The sequence below is a fragment of the Pan troglodytes genome, chromosome 9 (genome assembly GCF_028858775.2).
Source record: "Pan troglodytes isolate AG18354 chromosome 9, NHGRI_mPanTro3-v2.0_pri, whole genome shotgun sequence".
Lineage (NCBI taxonomy): Eukaryota > Metazoa > Chordata > Mammalia > Primates > Hominidae > Pan > Pan troglodytes.
In genome coordinates, this window is record NC_072407.2 from 77,889,592 (window position 1) to 77,911,664 (window position 22,073).

At 38.5% G+C, this 22,073-nt stretch overlaps 1 protein-coding gene across 2 annotated transcripts in view; it reads left to right on the plus strand.

Annotated features, from left to right (window-relative positions):
* The window catches only part of UVRAG (UV radiation resistance associated), a 325,150-nt gene that overhangs the window by 58,472 nt on the left and 244,605 nt on the right, over window positions 1-22,073 (plus strand). For both annotated transcript variants that reach the window (XR_010147617.1, XM_508649.8), the window contains exons 4-5: window positions 4,135-4,296; window positions 13,085-13,159. Coding sequence is in view for 1 of the 2 variants with exons in the window: in XM_508649.8 (XP_508649.3) it covers window positions 4,135-4,296; window positions 13,085-13,159 (237 nt within the window). In the remaining variant the exon portion in view is untranslated. The remainder of the gene's footprint in view (window positions 1-4,134; window positions 4,297-13,084; window positions 13,160-22,073) is intronic.

Sequence of the window (22,073 nt, forward strand, 5' to 3'; positions counted from 1 at the left end):
AATTCAAAGGTCCCTTTTATTGCTTTCATTCCTAGGATATGTAAGCTAGAGGAAGCCCTCATTTTGTCTCTTTCTATGTTGTACGCAGCTTCCTTGTTTGTCCTGTAGTTCATGTTAAATTAAATCCGGTATAGTGCTCAGCATGTAGTAAATGGCTCACAAATGATTGCCATTACTCATGTAAGGTAGAGTTGGTGAAGGGTACTCAGTTCCAGGGGAGCAGGCACATCCTCAGGCTGCAGGCTAGAAGGCTTTTCCCCAGTATTCCTAGCTACAGTTTTCTCAGCGTCCTCGGTGGACAGTTGGGTGAACCAGTGAAGGGCCAGTTCCTTCTTAGCTAATCTGTAATGAATGCTTCATTCTTGTAGTAGTGGTCTAGGCTTTGCTATTATGTTTAGTCGTTTGTTTTGTCTCAGCCCTAGTCAGCTGTAGAGTCTGGTGATGGAGCAGCAAGAGCAAGTGTGAGACCTGTGGAGTCTCCGCAGTTCGTTTCTCTCAGAGAATAGGGCATAGGCAGAGGGCAGAGTTCTTTCTTCCTTTTCTGCCTGTGGCTGTGAGATATAAAATAAGGAAATTGTTGACATTCTCTTTAGCCCGCCTTTGTTCTAAATTCTGTCTTTTGTAATTTGGTAGAAAGAGAAAAAAACAACAACACACACACACAAAATGAACATGAAACAAATTCTAGAGAACTAGATTCAAATTCTGATACTGTTTTTACTAAGTGACCTTAGGGAAGAAGACTCAGCTTCTGTTTTGTTGATTTTTAATTTTTCACAATTTAACATTCCTGCACAATCTAGATGCATCTTAAAACCAGTTCTTTTTGGTTGTATATACAATTATGATGCATTTTATGATTGGTGGTGTCTTGGATTTGATGAAACATGGTATTTTGTCTTAACTATTAGAATTAACAAATTGTCTTATTTACTTCATGTGGATTTATTGTTAGGATTAACAAGGCTAATTTATTCAGCAGATTAAATATTTGTATGTGCTAGAATAAGCATTCTCTATGCCCTTTTTATCTATTATTAATACTTTATATAGTGACTGTCACTAGTAAGTATTAAAATAGTAGCTATTGCTGTAATTAGTTTTTTATTACTATTCTGTTCAAGCTTCATAAAAACCCTGTGAGGTGATAGTTTTATAACTGAAGATTCTGAGACACGGAATTATGTAATTCAACAACGTGGCTTCATTATAGCACTTTCCTCTCTACCACTCTGCCTGTCAGCTCTCTTCATTTTTCAGAGGAAAGGCTGAAGCTACGTGATTCTTCAAAGCCATTCCACAAGCCAGTGGTTCTGTTTGGGTGACGGTCTGCTGCTGTTCCCAAGCCCATCCACGTTTCTAGTGATTACTGCTATGTCTGCATAGCTTAGTGGTCACCCAGTGATTCGTGACTTTATGCTTAGATACCTCAAGCCAGTAACTTCTGCCAGTGGATTGTGAATTTTGTCCAGTTTTACTGATGCTTTTTGGGGGAAAAATTTGCTGAGCTACTCATTTTATCATGTCAGACATCCTACCCCTTCTTCAGATTTACTCTTATAGGTACCATTTATTTGCTATTCATTCATTCTTGCAGCAAAAATGTTCTGAGTTCACTTTGCCTAAAGTGCATCCTTTAGGATTTTCTTTAGTGAGCATATGTTAGTGTCACACTCCCAAGATTTTTTGTCTGAAAATGTATTCATTTTACTCTGATTTGTGAAGAGTATTTTCATTGGGTGGATTTCTTGGTTGTCAGTTACTTGGTTTTATGTGTTCTGATATGGTTTTATTTATCTTGCTTAGGACCTGTTACGTATTTAAACCTGTGAATTAGTTTTTTTTTTTTTTAATCAGTCTAGGAAATTGCTACTTATCTCTTTAAATAATTCCTTGCCTCCTTCCTTAATCCATTTTCTCTCTCTGGACTGCTTGCTAAATGCATATCAGATCTTTTTACTCTGTCATCCATGTTTTTAAACCTTTTTTTTTTTTTCATATTGTTCTTTTTATCTCTGCTGCATTCTGTGTAATTTCTTCTTCCAAGGAAGGTTCTCCTCTCATCTGTCATGGCAACCTTCCCTACAGACATCTGTGTGTAGGGATTTGGTGGATTTAGTTTAGTTTCACTTATGCTGTTTAGGGGTATAGCCCTTTTGTGGTCCTCAGTGTGGAGAGGGACATTTTTTAGTCATGGATGGGACCTGGGCCTGGCTCTTGAATTATGTCCTTGCTTCCTTTAAGAATGCCAAAACTGGCCACGTGCAGTGGCTTACCCCTGTAATCCTAGCACTTTGGGAGGCTGAGGTGGGAGCATTGCTTGAGCCCATGACTTAGAGACCAGTGTGGGCAACATGGTGAGACCCTGTCTCTACCCCAAAAAGAAAAAAAGAAAAAGAAAGAATGTGAAAACCAAAGCCCCGGCTTTGTATAGATCCGTCATGGCTTCACGACAAAGACCTCTAGATCTCCACTTACCTCTCTGGGTTCTTTCTTCCTTGGTTTGGAAATTCTTTGATGTTAATGGTGATTATTATTATTATTTTAAAAATATTTTAGCTGACATTTTAGTTGTTTTCAGTGAGAGGATTGTCTCATCAGTCGTTATCAGAAATGGATGGCTCCCTTCCATTCACCCATTCACCCTTGGGCCATATAGTCTTTTATATTTACCCACATGTTTACAATTGCCAGTGCTCTCCATTCTTTTGCCTAGATCCAAGTCTATATCCAGTGTTGTTTCCCTTTAGCCTGAAGAACTTTGTAAGCATTTCTTGTAGTGTGGATCAGCATAGTTACTCCCAGACCTTATTGTTGTCTTCACATTTAATTGAAACTCTGCCCCTATTTAGCAGGGCTGCTAAAACAGTTATAGTGAGATACAGACTGGAGGTCATTTAAGAGTGGAATTCTGTTGATCTTAGACTGAAATTCTTGCATGGCTAGCATTTAGTTTTTATACAATCCAGTATAAAACTGACTGCATAAGTGTGTGTGCTAGGTTATCATCATGCTATTTGTGGTAGTATTTCAGTGTCCTCTCCCACCTTACATTTTGGTCAGGAAAAAAAAAAAACTGCCACAAAGCCAAGAACAGTTAGTTACCCTTATCTGAAGACCCTTTGATTTACTGATTTACATAATATGAAAATTGGTAATTTAATAGGTTGATTTTGTTTACATTCAGCAGTGAAAGCCCTTATGTTTAATGTAGGGGAAATAAGCAAAAGTAGTTGACGTATTACATTGTAGTTCATTCCTTTGATGTTATGAAAGCTCCTTAACATTTTCACTTTTCAGAGAGGGTTTCAACTCCCTGGACGATTCTCTTAATGAGAAATAATGTTCTTTCAGAGCATAAAGCTGACCTTGTTATTTTCAACTAGAAAACATTTCAATGGCCCAACTGTTGTACAGAGTAAAGTATTCCATCCTAGCAAAAGGCATAAAAGATCCTTCAGTTCAGTTCCTTGTGTGTCTGTCAAGCTTTGTGTCCTGCCACTTTTGTATTGTGTGCTCCAGCAGTAGTCCTGAGTGCCCTGACCACACCTTGGCATTTTACACCTCTGAGCCCTTTTCGTATTGTGTTCCTCTTTGCCTGAAATTACTTATTTTAATCTGGTGAAAGCCCACTTATCTGTTAAAAGCCAGGTTTCACAGCCTTTGTGATGTCTTCCCCTGTTCATCAGAGTTTATTTTTCCTTTCTCTTCTGCTGTGTAGCCTTATGCATAATTCTGTTATTGAACTTTGCATAAAACAGTGTAATTATTTAAATGGAGGTTTGAATCCAACAGTAAGTTGGAGCCTCTTTGAGGGCATTGTTTATGTGTTGGCTCTTAATAATCACGTATTAAGTGTCGAATAAATGAATGAATTACCATATGAAACCATGTAAGTGAGTGATAGGAATATACGCTTCTTCTAATGACTATAATAAGTAAGCAGAGAAATTCAAAAGTACCATTATCACCCCTTTTGTGTCAATTGTAATGTCTTCTTGGCTTACTTAAGTTTGCAATTTAATGTATTTATGAGGTCTTTTGGTTTTGAAAAACAAAATGATTTGTCACCTAATTGAAATAATCGTAAACAAATAGAGTTGTCCTAAAGCGTGTTTTCATTTTCATGAGCAGAATCCCACGTGGCGAAGTCTCGATTTTGGAATTATGCCAGACCGTCTTGATACATCTGTGTCTTGTTTCGTGGTGAAGATATGGGGTGGAAAGGAGAACATCTACCAGCTGTTGATTGAATGGAAAGTCTGTTTGGATGGGCTGAAATACTTGGGTCAGCAGGTAATTTTTAGACTGTGGTTTCAAGTAGTTGTCATCTCCAAATTAACCTGTCTAACCTTTCTGTTGATTCTTCTGATTCTGCGTTTCCTATTATAAAGGGAGACTTTTATGACTGTTTACTTATATCACTAAGAGAGACCTTGATGATCATTTACATGTTATTGTTTACTTATGTTACTTACATTGTTATGTTTGAATCATTGCGTAGTTTAACAAACACCTTTGTCTGAAGAAATTTATGAAGACGGATTTGTGTGTGTGTTTAGGAAAGAATGTGCTTTCTCATAGCATTTCGCTTTTTCTGTCTTACTGGATGTCCTCACCTAGAATCTGAAAATTAAGTTGAAATAAGGAATGTCATGTTAAATACCTCTCTTTTGACCAGTAGCGTTATTCCAGGAATAAGAAGAGCTACTATTTATTGAGCACAGGATGACACCTGCCTGGATTATGTGCTGCCACTGGTTCTCCACCTCTGCTGTACCCATGACTGATGTAGCTAGTAGATTACAGTTCTTTTTTTTTGAGACGAAGTTTCACTCTTGTTGCCCAGACTGGAGTGCAATGGTGCGCAATCTCGGCTCACCACAGCCTCCGCCTCCCAAGTTCAAGCGATTCTCCTGCCTCAGCCTCCCAAGTAGCTGGGATTACAGGCATGCGCCACCATGCCCAGCTAATTTTTTGTATTTTAGTAGAGACAGGGTTTCTCCATGTTGGCCAGGCTGGTCTCGAACTCCTGACCTCAGGTAATACACCCACCTCGGCCTCCCAAAGTGCTGGGATTACAGGTGTGAGCCACTGTGCCTGGCCTCTACAGTTCTCTTTTAACTGGGCTCAAAAGTAGCTCCATAATATTTTCTTTCTTCCTTTCTTTTATTTACTTCTTTTTTTTTTTTTTTTTTTAATTAAAGACAGGGTCTTGCCCTGGTGCCTAGGCTGGAGTGCAGTGGTGTGATCATAGCTCACTGTAGCCTCAAACTCCTGGGTTCAAGTGATCCTTTCCGCCTCAGCCTCAATCCCTCAATACCTCCTGCCTCAGCAAGTAGCTGGGACTACAGGCAGGCGCCATCATGCCCAGCTAATTTTTATTTTTATTTTTGTAGAGATGGGTGTAAACATGTGAGACAGGTCTCAGTTAATTTAGAAAGTTTATTTTGCCAAGATAGGATGTGCCTGTGACACCGCCCCAGGAAGACGTGCCCAAGGTGGTTGGGGCACAGCTTGGTTTTATACATTTTAAGGAAACATGAGACATCAATCAATACATGTAAGAAGTACATTGGTTCAGTCTGGAAAGGCAGGACAACTTGAAACAAAAGCAGGAAGACTCGAAGCAGGGAGGGAGCTTCCAGGTTACAGACAGGTGATACACAAACGGTTGCATTCTTCTGAGTTTCTGATTATCCATTCCAAAGGCGGCAAATCAGATATGCATCTATCTCAGTGAGCAGAGGGGTGACTTTGAATAGAATGGGAGGAAGGGCCCCCAAGCAGTTTCCAGCTTGAGTTTTCCTTAATGATTTTGGGGGCCCAAGATGTTTTCCTTTCACATTGGGTTTTGCTATGTTGCCCTGGCTGGTTGTGAACCCCTAGGCTCAAGCAGTCCTCCTGCCTTGGCCTCCCGAAGTACTGGGATTACAGGCATGAGCCATGGCACCAGGCCTTCAGAATCCTTTCTAACAGTGTTCCAGGACAAAACTAGAAATCTGTTAGAATTGCAAATGAAATGAAACCTCTTTGCTATCATCAGATATAGATTATTATAATTAATATTTATAGCAACCTTGTGAAGTTTGATATTATTGCCCTTATTTTCCAGATGAAAAAAATTGAGCCTCAGAAACTCTAGGAAATGATTCAAGATCACACAGCTGGAGCTAAGATTTAAATTCAGGCCTGGCTGATTTAAAAATTCATTCTCTTTGTCCTATACTACACATGTATATACATGTGGTCCTTGGTAACCCTCCACCCCACCTTGGAATGAATCTCATTTCTATTTTGTGATGCCTATGGTACTACTATTAAAGGTAACCATAAAATGTTAGTCATAGATTATCTATAAACATCTTGATGCTTTCTTCATATTCATTCAATATAATACTTTCTGAGATGTTTCTTATTAAAGAAACAATTTAATTCTGCATTTTTTCAGGTTAAAAATCTGAAAATCTGGGCCAGGTGTGGTGGCTCATGCCTGTAACCTTGGGAGCAGTTTGGGAGGCTGAGGCGGGAGGATCACTTGAAGCCAGGAGTTTGATACCAGCCTGGCCAACATGGCAAAACCCTGTCTCTACTAAAAATACAAAAATTAACTGGGCACAGCGGCATGTGCCTGTAATCCCAGCTACTCAGGAGGCTGAGGTGGGAGAATTGCTTGAACCCGGGAGGTGGAGGTTGTAGTGAACTGAGATGGCGCCACTGCACTCCAGCCTGGGTGACAGAGTGAGACTCTATCTCAAAAAAAAAAAAAATTTTTTTTTGAAAATCTAAAAAAAACTAAAAATCTCTGTGCTCATTTTGCTTACCATACTTTTTATTTTTAAATTTTTTACCTGTAGTCACCATGCTGTAGTCTCGTGAACTTATTCCTCCTATTTAACTGAAATTTTGTATCCTTTGACCAGCATCTTCCCAAGCCTCCTCCCCTCCACGCAGCTCCTGCTAACCACCATTCTACTCTCTACTTCTATGAGTTCAACTTTTTTAGATTCCACGGACAAGTGAGATCATGCTTTTAACATATTTTTTTATTTTGTGTCCTATAGTGACCAGAACAGTGCATATAATATATATGTTCTTTAAACTACATTCTAAACTACAATTTAAACATTTTTTAAAAAATCTTAATTTTTTTCTCTGTTTTAGGGATTATCTTAATTAAAACTTAGAAAATAATGACTTTTGGTTTAGGCCAGGGCCTTTGTTTTCTTTTTTGCTACCAGGTACTTGTTGTCTTTAGACTGACCAACCAGATCCCTGCACTGGGGTATATATCCCATCTATCTTCCCACATACCATACTTGGCTCTCTTTGGATAGACTCTGATATTAAGTACTTGTTTCTCTTCTACTTGAAAGTATCTATATTTCATGGAGGATGGTGCTTCTTAACGTTGTGGTTGCAGGGCTCTAGGCCTGAAGGGCTTTTTTGGCTAGTGAAGATGGGTTTCATCATGTTTTTCAAGTCACATTTTCCTTCGGTGGTGGTCTTGTTGCCACACCCAGCTGAGCTTATATCTAACCAGCCCTAATTTCAGAGAGTTGGCATTCAGGTGTCTTCATATAAAGTCAGTTATGCTGGAGTAACAGAGACCAAAAAAAAAAAAAAAAGAAAAGAAAAAAAAAAGAAAAAACATGTTTCTTAAAGCCAGATAGAAACTTAAGATCATTGTAGAAAGTCAAAACTTATCTATAAAATAGCTATAACAAGTAACATACTGCTAAAAATAAGATTAAATAGAGTTATAAAGTTTTGGAGGAACGTGAGGCTAAGATGTTTTAGGATAATGGCCAGAATCAGTTAGGTTCATTGATAGATCATATACTTTCTACCAGGCATTGTTCTTTGTATTAAGGATCCAGAGATTTGTAGGACAAGGTTCTTAGACCCAGTGTACTGATGATTGATGAATACCTTCATAGAGAGCTGTGAGAGTCATGCGGGGAAGAGATATTTAGACCAGCTTGTATAGAATCAGGGAGGAATGACTTCTGAATAAAGTATTTTTTTAAAGTTAGGTTTATTGAGGTATAATTTACATGTCATAAAATTCACCCTTTTTAAAGTGTGCAATTCAATGAATTTGAAAAACCGATAGAGTTGAGTAACCACCACCATAATAAATAAAGCTACTATGAATATTTAAATATAGGTCTTTGTGTTTCTTTTGGGTAAATCTCCAGGAATGGAATTGATGGGTCTAATGGTAAATGTATGTTGAAATTTATAAGAAACTGCCAGTTTTCCAAAGTGACTATAACATCCTGCATTCCCATCAGCAATGTATAATAGTTCTATTTGTTTCACATCTTTGCTAGCACTTGTGATTGCCAGTCTTTTTAAATTTTGAGGTGGTATCTCATTGTAGTTTTAATTTGAATTTTCCTAATGACAAAATTAAATTGAGCCTTGTAAGCAAAAAAAGTCTATTTGAGATCAGTCTCTCTCTCTCTCTCTCTCTTTCTCTCTCTCTCTCTGTGTGAAGTGTTCAGATCTTTTGCTCATTTTTAATTGGGTTGTTTGAATTATTGAGTTGTAAAGTTCTTTATGTATTCTGGATATAAATCAGTCCTTTATAAGATATGTATTTTCCAATATTTTCTGCCAGTTTGTGGCTTGTCTTTTCATTTTTTAATGTTGGTGAAGTCCACTATGTCAGTTTTTGCTGTTGTGTTACATGCTTTTTGTGTCTTATCTTTGCCTAACCCAAGGTCACAAAGACTTTTTCCTTTGTTTTCTTTTGTAAGTTTTCTTCTAGAAGTTTTATAGTTTTAGGTTTTACATTTACATCAATGATCCATTTTGAATTTTCTATATAAAGTGCAAGGTTCATTGTTTTGCAGATGGATGAACAATTGTTCCTGTACTCTTTGTTGCAAAGGCTATTATTTCTCCATTGAATTACCTTGTCATCTTTGTTGAAAATCAATAGTTGAGAATCATTTGTGTGGTTCTGTTTCATTGATCTGTATTTCTGTCTTAATGCCAATACCAAATTGTCTTGATTACTGTAGTTTTAAAATGTGTCTAGAATTCAGTCAATGAGTTCTTCAACTTTGTTCTTTTTTCAAAAAATTTCTGGCTATTCTAGGTCTTTGGCCTTTCCATATACATTTTAGAACAGTTTGTCCATTTCTATAAAAATCCTGGGATTTTGATAGATGTTGAATCTAAGAAAATTTGGGGAGAATTAACTTCTTAATAGTATTGAGTCTTTCAGTCTATAGATATGATATGTCTCTCCATTTATAAAAATTTTCTTGTAGTTTTCAGCATACAGATCTTGCACATATTTTGTTAGATTTATACCTATAGATTTTTATGCTAATTTAAATGGTATTTCTTTTTTAATATTTCTGTTTTCAATTTTTTTTGCTAGTATATGTAGAAATATATATCTCTGTACTGAGCTTGTATTCTACACCCTTGCTAAACTCAAAAATCAAATCTGGTACTTTTTTTGGTAGATTTCTTTTGTAGATTGCTTACATGGGTCATGTATCATCCTAACTTGCGTGTTATGGAAGAAATTCTTGTGCTTAGTTTAAGTGGTTAGAACTTTGTATTAATAACAACAACAATTGTATACCTCTTCAGTGTTTGGGTATCTTTTTACATACATACAATGACCTGAAGCTTTTTGAAGATCATGTGAACAAGTATTGTTTTCTTCCTCAGTATTTAAGAAAACAGAAGCTCAGAAAGATTCAGTGATTTGCCAAAGATCGCGCAGTGTTTGGTGGATTTAGGCCATTAGTTGTTTCATTGCTCAGACTGTATATATTATTCATTTCACTAATCCTAGCAGCTGTCTTAAAAAGTATGCTGTTTTTCGTAAAGATATCAAAATACGAGGTTGTGGTTAAGTTCTAAGTTCTATAGTTTCCATATTAGGATTCTAACACAATTATTGTTAGGCCATTAACCTATAATTGATAAGTAAAGGATAGTACACATTACGCTTATTAGCATAATTTAGCAGTTCGGAAATGTGCACAGTAGTGTGCAATATGATACAGCCAGTTTTGTTAAGCATATTTATTAGTCAGGAACAAAGGGATCTTTCTGAGTTTTATGGTTGCCTTATTCCTAATACATTATTAGATTTTTTAATCAATGTTTTTTACATCTAATTTCCAAAAATACTTTCATATCTTATTATCTCATTCCGTTTTTATGATACTCATGCAAGATAGGGCAGGAAATGTTTTCTGGTTTTTGGCTGATGAAGGAATTAAAGTATATACCATTAACATTGATAAACTACTATATGTTGGATAGAGTAGGGGTACCAGGGCTGTAAAACAAGTCAGAGTTCCCTTCTCTGAAGAGTTCCTTAAGAAACAGTTAAAGTTGGAATTAGAACTCAGGTCACTTACTTTTTAACCCCGTATCTTTTCAAGTACTAGTACTATATTGTTTCTTATTTTTCAACAAACTATTTTAATGCACGTCTTCATGAAGTTTACACTTTGAGAACTTTACCTTCATGTTAGATTTGTTTCTCCCCATACTCTCCCATCCCTTTCTTTAAGTGTATATTTTTATTTTCTTCTAATTTTGTTTGTGGACAATTTGGAAAATTTAGAAAAGCACAGAAAAGAGAATAAAAAATTACACATAATTCTTCTGCCCAGCTGTAACCATTGTCAACATTTTGGTGAATATAATTTTAATCTTTTTTTCCCCAGGTATATATATGTAAAAATGTTTTATGTTTATTAAATTTCAGGATCCTTCTAATCTTGAGACTGCTTTCATAATGTTTTCTCTTTTCCAAGGTGAAAAACTCCTTGAGATTGATTTATAGTTTTTATTTTAAACTTATGATTGCAGACTTATCTTTTGGTATTGTATTCAGTTCAGTAAATGATGTGGATAAACAGGGAGTATGTGATTAATTTTGGTTTGGTGATAGAGGTAGGAGATACGGAAGTCAGGGAAGTGTTCACAGGAATCTTCTGCTGCTGGCTTTGACTATTTTCCATCTCTAGGTAGAGAAAGGAGTGATTCTGTTCTGGTAGTCCCTCTTGTCTTTCCCCCACTTGAACTTTCACTTAAAACCTTCAGGGCAGAAGAATTTTTTTTTTTTTTTTTTTTTGCCACAACTCTTTCTGATGAAGTAACTAAATCTATTTATATATTTCATAGTTGGACACTTTATACTACTTCGAGTTTTTTTTTTTTATCTGAGTTCCTTAATTTTGTTTTTTTTTTGAGACGGAGTCTCGCTCTGTCGCCCAGGCTGGAGTGCAGTGGCGTGATCTCGGCTCACTGCAAGCTCCGCCTCCCGGGTTCAAACAATTCTCCTGCCTCACTCAGCCTCCCTAGTAGCTGGAATTACAGATGTGCACTGCCACGCCCAGCTAATTTCTTTTTCTTTCTTTCTTTCTTTTTTTTTGAGACAAGGTCTTGCTTGGTCGCCCAGGCTGGAGTGCAGCGGCGTGGTCTCGGCTCACTGCAACTTCCGCCTCCCGGGTACAGGCGATTCTCCTGCCTCAGCCTCCCGAGTAGCTGGGATTACAGGCGCCCGCCACCATGCCCGGCTAAATTTTGTGTTTTTAGTAGGCACGGGGTTTCACCATGTTGGCCAGGCTGGTCACAAACTGCTCACCTCAAGTGATCCGCCGCCTTGGCCTCCCGAAGTGCTGGGATTACAGGCTTGAACCAGCGTGCCTGGCGCAGGTTTTTTTTTTTTTTGAGACGGAGTCTCGCTCTGTCGCCCAGGCTGGAGTGCAGTGGCGCAGTCTCGGAATCTCTGCAAGCTCTGCCTCCCGGGTTCATGCCATTCTCCTGCCTCAGCCTCCCGAGTAGCTGGGACTGCAGGCGCCCGCTACCACGCCCGGCTAGTTTTTTGTATTTTTAGTAGAGACGGGGTTTCACCGTGTTAACCAGGATGGTCTCGATCTCCTGACCTCGTGATCCACCCGCCTTGGCCTCCCAAAGTGCTGGGATTATAGGCATGAGCCACTGCGCCGGGCCCCAAGTTTTGTATTTTTAGTAGAGACGGGGTTTCGCCATGTTGGCCAGGCTGGTCTCGAATTTCTCACCTCAAGTGATCCGCCCGCCTCGGCCTCCCAAAGTGCTGGGATTACAGGCTACCGGTGCCTGGCCTCAGTTCCTTAATTTTTAAAGTTTTATTCCTTCCACCTTTTAAATGAAGTTTAATTTGGGATGCAATGACTGAAGCTCACCTCATCTGAAATAGAGTGGTTTGCAGACAATAATAGAAGAGAGTGGTTTGCAGACAATAATAAAAGAGAGTGGTTTGCAGACATTTAAGACTTTAGGGATTGGATACTATTGCTTTTTAAAAAATTGCCTTTTTGAAAATAGAATATATTAATCTTTTATGTTTTTCTAGGGCTTCATTTTTTTTCTTATTTTTAAGACGAGGTTGTGCTCCCTCACCCCTGCTGGAGTGCAGTGGTGTGATCATGGCTCACTGAAGCCTTGACCACTCAGGCTCCAGCGGTCCTCCCACCACAGCCTCCCGAGTAGCTGGGACCACAGGCGTGCACCATCATGCCTGGCTAATGTTTTTTATTGTTATTGTTATTTGTAGAGAAGAGGTCTTGCTATGTTGCCCAGGCTGGTCTTGAACTCCTGAGCTTAAGCTATCTGCGCATCTCTGCCTCCCAAAGTGCTGGGAATATAGGCGTGAGCTACTGTGCCAGGCCTAGGCTTCATGTTAAAAAAAAAATACTTTTAGAGTTAATAAATTGTGTTTTCTTTGGGGTTAGAGAGTGTAGAATATGCCTCTGAATACCCTATTGTTCAGGAATAGCCATTCCATAACAACCTCAAGAAATGTTTGTGAAAGATATGTGAGTGATGGTGCCTGTGATTGCATGTGATAGTTTTGCAAGGCTTTTGACTAAAGCAGGAAATGCTGAATTGATCACCTGGTCTTTTGAATAGTGATTGGTTTTCTGCTAGTATGTTTAGATGTAGTCAGCCAGTTTCTCAGTATTGAAGTAGATCCTGTTGTAACTGTCATTCTCTGGTTGTATTAAAACATGATCGGAATAAAAATAACAAATACTGTATTTTCCTCCTCTCTTAGATTCATGCCCGAAACCAAAATGAAATAATTTTTGGGCTGAATGATGGATACTATGGTGCTCCATTTGAACATAAGGTAAGAAGATCCTTCTAATGTTATGAATTTTGTTTAGTGCAGGTGTGCCTTGCAGGTGTACAGGATAGATATAATCCTGAAAACTCTGTGTAAATAGAATCATGCTTTAAATTTGTTGCTTAGTGTGGCTTAAGGTGGATGCTTTTTAATGGGAAAACTCATTCTGTAAGGCACATAACCATCCAGTCCATCTTTTCTAAATCCAGATTATATTAATTTTTCTACAGGAAATCTGGAGCTAGCTGTTTTCTCTTATTCTACATAACTCTTTGGGGGTTAAGAAAGGATGGTGAATTTTGATTAAATGCAATACAGTTTTATGAAATGTTTCAGATATCTTTTATAACTTTCAATACATTTAAGAAACTATGAATCGGTTGTTTTATAGTCAGCATTATCTCTACATCTAAAAGTTATTAGAGAAAGGAAAGGAAAGCGAGTTCACATTTACCAAGTACCTACTATCTATGGTACTGTGCCAGGTGATTCTTGTCCTTTTCCTCACTTAATACTAGCCAAAACCAATGTGGTTTGTTTTGTCCTCTCCATTTTATAGTTAAGGAAAAAAGTTGTTTGAGATGAGCTTCGTAGGTTCACCCATCTAGAAAGTAGCTGAGCTGAAATTTCAGGTTGCCTGCCTCTAAAGCCTGTGCTTTTTCTATTCTACTATGGTGTTCTACCCAACAACCCTGTGCATTATTTGCTCTTAGTGATCATGTCGCTTCATAGCTCTTGGTTGTCTGAAATGCTGTTGCTTAGAGTACTTCATTTATTCAACAACATTTTATTGAGTGCCTGCTGTATGTCAGCCACTGTACTGTACTCCAAGTGCTAAGAACACAGTGGTGAGCAAATGGATAATTTCCTGCTGTTGTGGAGTATATATGCAAGAGGCAAACACTGATACAGTAATCTAACAGATAAACATGTAAACACAAATGGTGGTAAATGCTATATAAGCATATAATGAGGGCCTAACCTATTCTAAGGGCTCAAGAAAGGTCTTCTTGGGGACTTGACTTTTAAAGCTACACTCCAGATGATGAATAGAAGTGAACTGTGTAAAGGGAGTAGGGAGTAGGGGCTGAATAGAGAGAGCATTTCGGGCAGAGGAGGTTAACATGTTGGAAGGCCATGAAATAGAAGGGAACATGATGAGTTTTAGGGACTAAAGGAAGGTCAGAGTGATGAGGGGGGAGTGATACCCGATGGGGCTGGAGAGCTAGGCAGGGGCCACAGCACGCAGAACTTTTAAAGGATTTTACCCTAAGAACAGGGGTCTGTGTGAAAGGAGTTTTAGCACAGCAGTGTGGTTATCAGATTTGCGTTTCAATAATTTCATTCTGGCTGCAGTAGAGACTGATCGTAGAAGAGGCAAGAATATTTGTGGGAGACCAGTAAGGAGGATCTTACAGTATACCAGATAAGAGATGTAATACTTTGAAACAGGGTGACAGTAGAATAGAGAGAAGATAGATTTAAGAAAGTTTTAGTAGATAAAATCATTAGGACTTGCTGATGATTTGAATTTAAGGCATAAGAAAAAGGAGGTGTCATGGATGACTTTTGGGTTTCTGGCTTAGATGAAGTAACTGGATGGATAAAGGTGTCAGGCGCTGAGAAAACGAAGTGACACTGGAGGAAAACCAGGTTTGGTGGAGGCAGATTGTGAGTTGCGATTTGATCCTGTGGAGTTTGAGATGCCTTTGAGACATTCATGTGTAGATGGAAGTAGGCATTTGGATCTATGAGTCTGAAGTTCAGAGGAGAGGACTAGGTTAGAAATATTTATGTGGGGCCAATGACAAACAGTCATTGAAGTCATAAGTGGTGATAAGATGGACTAGGAACAGGCAGTACTGTAGGAAGAAAGGGGGCTAGGTACCCAAGCCTGGAAGACCTCCAGTTTTTAAAGTCCACATAGACAAGGGGGCACCAGAAAAGATGACTGAAAAGAAGTGGTCCAAGGGAAAGAGAGCAAAGTTTTGTGTAGAATCTCAAAGTCCAAAGAAAGAAAGGGTTTTGTTGTTGTTGTTGTTGTTATTGTTGTTTGTCTTTTTGCTTGTTTTTTTAAGAGGAGAGAGTGATCAAATAGGAGGACCAAAAATTGCCCATTGGATTTAGCAAAATGGAATTTATTCAAGTGACTTCTTCAAAATTCAATTCAAACTCTGATAGACATTTTTCTTTCTTTATTTCAAACCTCTCCTCTTCTAAGTTCCTATATCAACATACTATGTATACCTTTGACATAGGATATACCACTTTGCAACTAGGCTTGTCTTTCTTCCTTTCTAGCCTGTAAGCTTTTGAAGGACAGATTTCTATAAATAATATTGAATTCCCAGCACCTGCCACAGTTTTTGGGGTATGCAGTTTGCTTAGTAAAAGTGTTTGTGATTTAATGAAATAATTATGGGATTGCTACTGCTGCTGTTCATAATATCTCATGTACAGGGTTAGCTGTTCTAATACTGTTGCAACATTAAGTTCCTCCTGCAACTGGTATAACTCACCTTTTAGGACAATATCTGGCACATATAATAATAATATTAATAGCTAAAATGTATTGAGCATTACTGTATATCAAACACTGTAAGAGCTTCACATCTATTATTGTATTTAATACCCCAAGAACCTTATAGCCAAATCCTCAGAGCTGTTGAGATTTTGAGTAAGCCAATAACTAATACTCCTTTCTTCTTCTCCTGAGTTTGGAGCAAGTTCAGATATAGGTGATAGTCTGTAATCCCAGTAGATTTTGGGAGGCTGAGCTGGGAGGATCAGCAGTTCGAAAGCTCAGCAGTTCGAGACCAGTCTGGGCAACGTAGCAAGACCTTGTCTGTACTAAAATTCAAACAAAAAATTAGCCAGGTGTGGTGACACGTGTCTGTAGTCCCACCAACTTAAGGGGCTGAGGCAGGAGGATTGCTTGAGACCAGGAGGTTGATGGTGCAGTGAACCCTGATGGCGCCACTTCACTGGGCAATGGACGAGACCCTGTCTCGGGGAAGGGAAAGAAAAAAAAAGGATAGGTGATAGATAAATGTAGATCAGAACATTGGCTTTATTACTAATAAAACTGATGGACAAATGTGATTTAAATTCTGTGACTAAAAGAGTTTGCTGTGACTAAAAGGGCTTGTCGATTCCTTCTATATACTTCCTCTTGGACTGAACCTCCCCCACAAAATAACAAAACAAGTGAAACCAAGGTCTTCCTCTTATGGGAACAAAGCCTGAGCCTCCAAGCCAGAAGCAAAGTTTGTATGCGTGGTTAGACAGGTTGTTTCTGATTGGAGAGAACCTGGAAAGAATTAAGCCAGTCACACACAGGTCCATCTCTGAAGCCCAGCCATCAGATCAGTCATCTGCTAGTCCTGGAGAGGAGTGAGTGGAGGACACAGAGAAACTGCAGATGCTCCTTTCATGACCTTTTCTCCTGAGAAATGGAGTGGGGCATTTGTCTCCTGTGTGGGAACATGGGAATGCAGAGTAAGTGTTTCCCTCTAACGGGAATAATAGCTAGTATTTAGTGAGCACTTCTATGCTGGCACTATTCTAAACACTTTACACATTTTACCTTATTTAAACCTCACACTTGGCCTTTCATAGAAGAGGAAGTTGGCACAGAGAACTTAAGTAACTTTCCCCAAATTACGCAGCTCCCTGAGTAGCAGAGCTGCGATTCAAAAGCAGATGGTCAGTACATGCTTATTGAATATATGATCGTAATTAGTGGTGTACTTTCCCCTATTGTCCTTCAGTTAGTGAGCTTTGTGAATTGGATAAGTTCAGTAGATCTTGCCCTCTTTACCAGCTTTCAAATGAACACCTGACATGTAGACTGAACCTTAAAAAACCTTGTCTTTTTTAACAAAGCCACAAGCAGAGTTTCCAGTCAAGATGACATTGTAAGTGTACACTTTGAGACCTTCCTCAGCACCAAGCAAAAAGCAAGGATTGATGAAATCGGAGAAATGTAAAAGAAATATTCCTGGCCGGGTGCCGTGACTCACACCTGTAATCTGAGCACTTTGGGAGGCCGAGGCAGGTGGATCACAAGGTCAGGCATTCAAGACCAGCCTAGCCAATGTGGCGAAACCCCATCTCTACTAAAAACACAAAAATTAGCCAGGCATAGTGGCGGGTGCCTGTAATCCCAGCTACTCTGAGGCTGAGGCAGGAGAACTGCTTGAACCCAGGAGGTGGAGGTTGCAGTGAGCCGAGATCGCACCACTGCACCCCAGCCTGGAGGCCAGAGCAAGACTCCGTCTCAAAAAAAAAGAAAAAAAGAAGAAATATTCCTTCCTAAAACAAACAAGAAACCAAGGCAATAAACATCTCCCAAACAGAAGTGGAATAGAAACACAAAGAAGTGGGAAGAAGCAGAAGACTCGGGCCTTCTGGCTACCCTGCCCAGAAGTAGGCAGAAAGATGGGCTCTTCAGGGTAAAATGAGCACTAAATGAGCACGAAAAGCTGAGTGGGGCTCTCCCTATTAAAAAAAGGGCCGAGAAAAGACAGCTTAGAGAAACTGCAGAACTTTAAGAATAATCCTAAAAGGGGAAATTTGAAAAGCTACCAGCGAGAAAGGAAATATTACTCACAAATTAGGCTGACAGCAGACTTCTCATCAGCAGCAGTAGATGCCAGAAGAAATAGGTCTTCAATGCGCTGTTAATTATTAATTGTTTCTAGTAAACTTTCAGTCAAGAGTGAGGGTAATTTGAGACCAGCTAGGGTAACATAATGAAATACTATCTCTACCAAAAAAAAAAAAAAAAAAAAAAAAAAAAAAAAAAAAAAAAAATTAGCCAGGCATGGTACATGGCTGTAGTCCAAGCTACTTGGGAGGCTGAGGTGGAAGGATTGTTTGAGCCAGGAATTCGAGGCTGCAGTGAGCTGTGATCGCACCATTGCACTCTAGCCTATGTGACAGAAAAAAAAAAAAAAAAGCGAGGGTGAGAGAGCATTTTATTGATTGAGACAGAGTCTCACTCTGTTGCCCAGTCCCACCTCTGAGTAGCAGGGATTATAGGTGTGAACCACTGCACCTGTCAGGGATAGTTTTAAATGCATAAAGATTGAGAGTTTACTACCCACAGACCCTTTACCCATGCTGAATGATGCAAATAGAAAATGATACCAAAGGGAGCATATAGTGTATAAGAAAACAGCAAGGGGTATACAAATGGTTAAAACATTAGTGAATTTAATTTCTGACTGTAAGCTAACAAACAAAAATAAATATCTGATAAACCTATGTGTTTTAAGGTGAAAGAAACTAGGCCATTGTTATTCAAAATGTAGTCTGGACCGCTGCTTGTCTAGGAACTGTCTGTCACAATCTGTGGTGAGCAACGTGGAAAAAGTGAGGGTAAAAGTTTCAAAACTTCTATAGCAATTTGACGTTATTGTGACTCTTCATTGTATTTTACAAAAGTATCAGTTCACAATGGAATGAAGAAAAAAAAAAACTCCAGCCAACTGGTCTTTCCCCACAGAGAGTGAAAAGCATTGCCCTAGACAACAATAATGAGAGTGGGTGTTCAAAGGGTTAAGACTCATTGAGATCACTGATTTGTTTGGGAGGAGGATAGAGATAGTAACCAACTTTAGAATTTGCTAGAAAAAATTTTGGTCAAGTGTACATGTTAAAAATTTAAGGATACCTAGTAAAGGCTAAAATCAGAGGGCTGAGTGTGTTGGCTCACACCTGTAATCCCAGCACTTTGGTCTCAAACCCCTGATCCCAAGTGATCTGTCCTCCTCAGCCTCCCAAAGTGTGGGGATTACAGGCTGAGGCACCCTGCCCAGACTGTATAATCCTAGCACTTTGGGAAGCTGAGGTGGGAGGATCGCTTGAAGCCAGGAGTTTGAGACCAGCCTGGGCAACAAAGCGAGACTCCCGTCTCTACCAAAAAAAAAAAAAAAAAAGATGGAAAGCAGAGATTATAGATTTCTAATTAGCAGAGGAAAAAAGGGAATAAAGTATAGAAAGCTTTGTCAACTTGGTAGGTAACAGAAAAGGAAACAAAAGGTAAAAAGAAACATGTAGTGTGGGGGTAGCATTATGTCCAAATATATTTGTAATCACAATAATTATAAATGGATATCATATAGGTTTGAAGTATTTCGTTTAAAACTTTAAAAATGCTGAAGCAACAAGGCTTTGAGAACAGGATTAAATTTTAAGAATGAGTGTTTTATACAGAAGAGGAAAAGTTACCCTTAGGAAGCAATGACAGAGCACATTTTAAAGCAGCTTTCAATAATGCCTAAAATTTTTGTTGACCAGTTCTTTGGCATTCTTCTTTTTTACATTAGCTGTGACCAGAAACAGTTTTATTATTATTGCTGATGATTATGTTGATGTTAATACTCCCTCTGTCTACATTATCTTAATATGTCTTCAGGCACTATGGATCTAAAAGCTGAAATTACTTATCTGTTCATAACTTTTCCCTCTTTGTTTATCTGCTTCTCCCAAAGGCTTTATATCTTTCTGTTGAGTTTTTAGGAACCAGAATCTCTTAACTATAGAATACAATGGCTAAGTAGTTCATTTTCACTTCCAGGAGTGTGTTGGACACTACCTAATACACTGAAAAATTTTTCATTAAAATAAATACTGGATTTTAATCCTTTGTTCAGTAACCTCTTCTGGCATTGTTAGGGAGTGATATATTCTGGTTAAGCGTATGTAGCAAAATGGTCTTTATTTGGCATACAAATGTGGCACTCTGTTTTTTTTTTTTTTTTTTTTAAAGGAAAAAAAAATAGAGATGAGGTCTCACTGTGTTGCCCAGGATGGTCTTGAACTTCTGGGCTCAAATGATCCTCCTACCTTGGCCTCCCAAAGTGTTGGGATTACAGGCGTGAGCCACCACACCTGGCCAGATACTGCAATCTTAAGTATTTAATAGCAATTCAGACAAAAGAGAAGTTGAATAAGTGATGATGCAAATTTTTATCTTAGTTGTAAAAGTGATTCATGATTTTTTTTTCCTGGTAAAAAATGTCAAGCGCCTACTACAAGCCTATTATTAAACTAGGTACTGTGGGATACAAAAGTATAAGACATGGATTCAAAATTTATTTTCTTTGTTGAGGAGATAAGACAGCATATATTCCAGAAGACATGCAGTTTACAAATGAGTTTAGTTTGAAAAATTGTTTTTGGTGTCATTTGTTTGCATCTTGCAGATAATGCAGGTAAGTTATAGCAGAACCTTAAATAATTTGAAGAGCACTTCAGGAAGAGGTTTTAATGTTTGGTGACTATTGGGAAGCAAAGAGGAGCTTTGTTATACCTTGAAGTTGGTGTGGAGGTTGGTGAATAAGGCTGGGTGACCTTTAGAGATTTCTACAAGGTTTTCTAGGTGGGTTTAACCGCTATGATGGTGATTAGGGGAGGATGATAAATAAAAAGCTGTTGAGTCAGTAAGCTGGAAATCTTTCAGATCCCTATTCAGGATTTTGCCTTTAATGTATACAGGTAAGATTATCTTTGCCTTTATTTCATTTTGGTGACCACTCGTCTTTTGTGGGACTGCTGACAGCTACTTTTTATGAATGCGCGGTCCTAGTCGTTAGGAATATGGATATTGGAGTCAGATTGATGTAAGTTTAATTATAGGCACTCCTGACAACTATTACTCCAGTAAATGGAAACTTCTACTCACTAGGCTCTAAATCCTATGATAAGAGGAATTACATCTCTAATGCTTACCATTGTATTAACACTATATCTCTAGCACAGTGCCTGGTATGTAGTAGGCTCTCAGTAAAACTTTGTTAGTGAATGAAGGTGAATGCTTGCTGTGTTTAGGGCTATCACAGCAATCATTGAGAATAAAAATCTTGAGTAGATGATATTTGTTCCACCCTGGGTTACCTCCAGCCTCAACTTTTGGTATTTATTTTTATGTAACTCATATTGGCATAATTACTCCAACTTTTGTGCTATTGATAATGTGCAAAAGCATTAGACCAGTTGTTATAAGGCTGGAGTGAAATTACTTATAGACAAATCTCTAAAGATTAAAGAGCTGTGAAGGTAAGTATATAGATACATAGAGATACAAGTAAGAATTTCATTTTTCTGACTAGAAGCTACAGCGGTAATATCTTTAGAGTCCAGTAGATGGCAATACTTTCTCACTTTAATGGAAAAAATTAGAGCAGGCATAGAATCCAAGTCAAAAGGAGCAAATCTTTGTAGATGAAAGAAACCCAAGATATTGAAATAGCAATTTGGTGATGAATTTCACAAAAATAACCATATAACTTGATCGTCTCGAGTACATAGGCTGAGATTGAAGATTTAGGTATAACAAGTTTCAGGATCTGTTTTGAAAGCCTGAACAAATGAAAACTCCTTATTTTATATTTTTCAATTTGTTCTGGTACTGTGTTCCTTAGCAAATCACTTAACTTCTCTCAGTTTTAGGTTCCTCATCTCAAAAGTAAGAAAATCCTAATTAGCTGGATAACACCGCAGGGAATATTAGTTATCTAGCCCAACACTCTTATTTTGTAGATGGAAAAACTGACGTTCAGGGGGCTCATGATTTATTGAACTTGACATGGCAAGTTAGCTCTATGCTACAGATGATAACTTAGACATAGCTATAATTTATTTTATTTATTATTATTATTTTTGAGATGGCATCTCATTCTGTCACCCAGGCTGGAGTGCAGTGGCATGGTCTCGGCTCACTGCAACCTCTGCCTCCCGGGTTCAATCGGTTACCTGCTTCAGCCTCCCGAGTAGCTGGGATTATAGGCATCCGCCACCACACCCAGCTAATTTTTGTATTTTTAGTAGAGATGGGGTTTCACCATGTTGTCCAGGCTGGTCTCGAACTCCTGACCTCAAGTGATCTGCCCACCTCGGCTTCCCAAAGTGC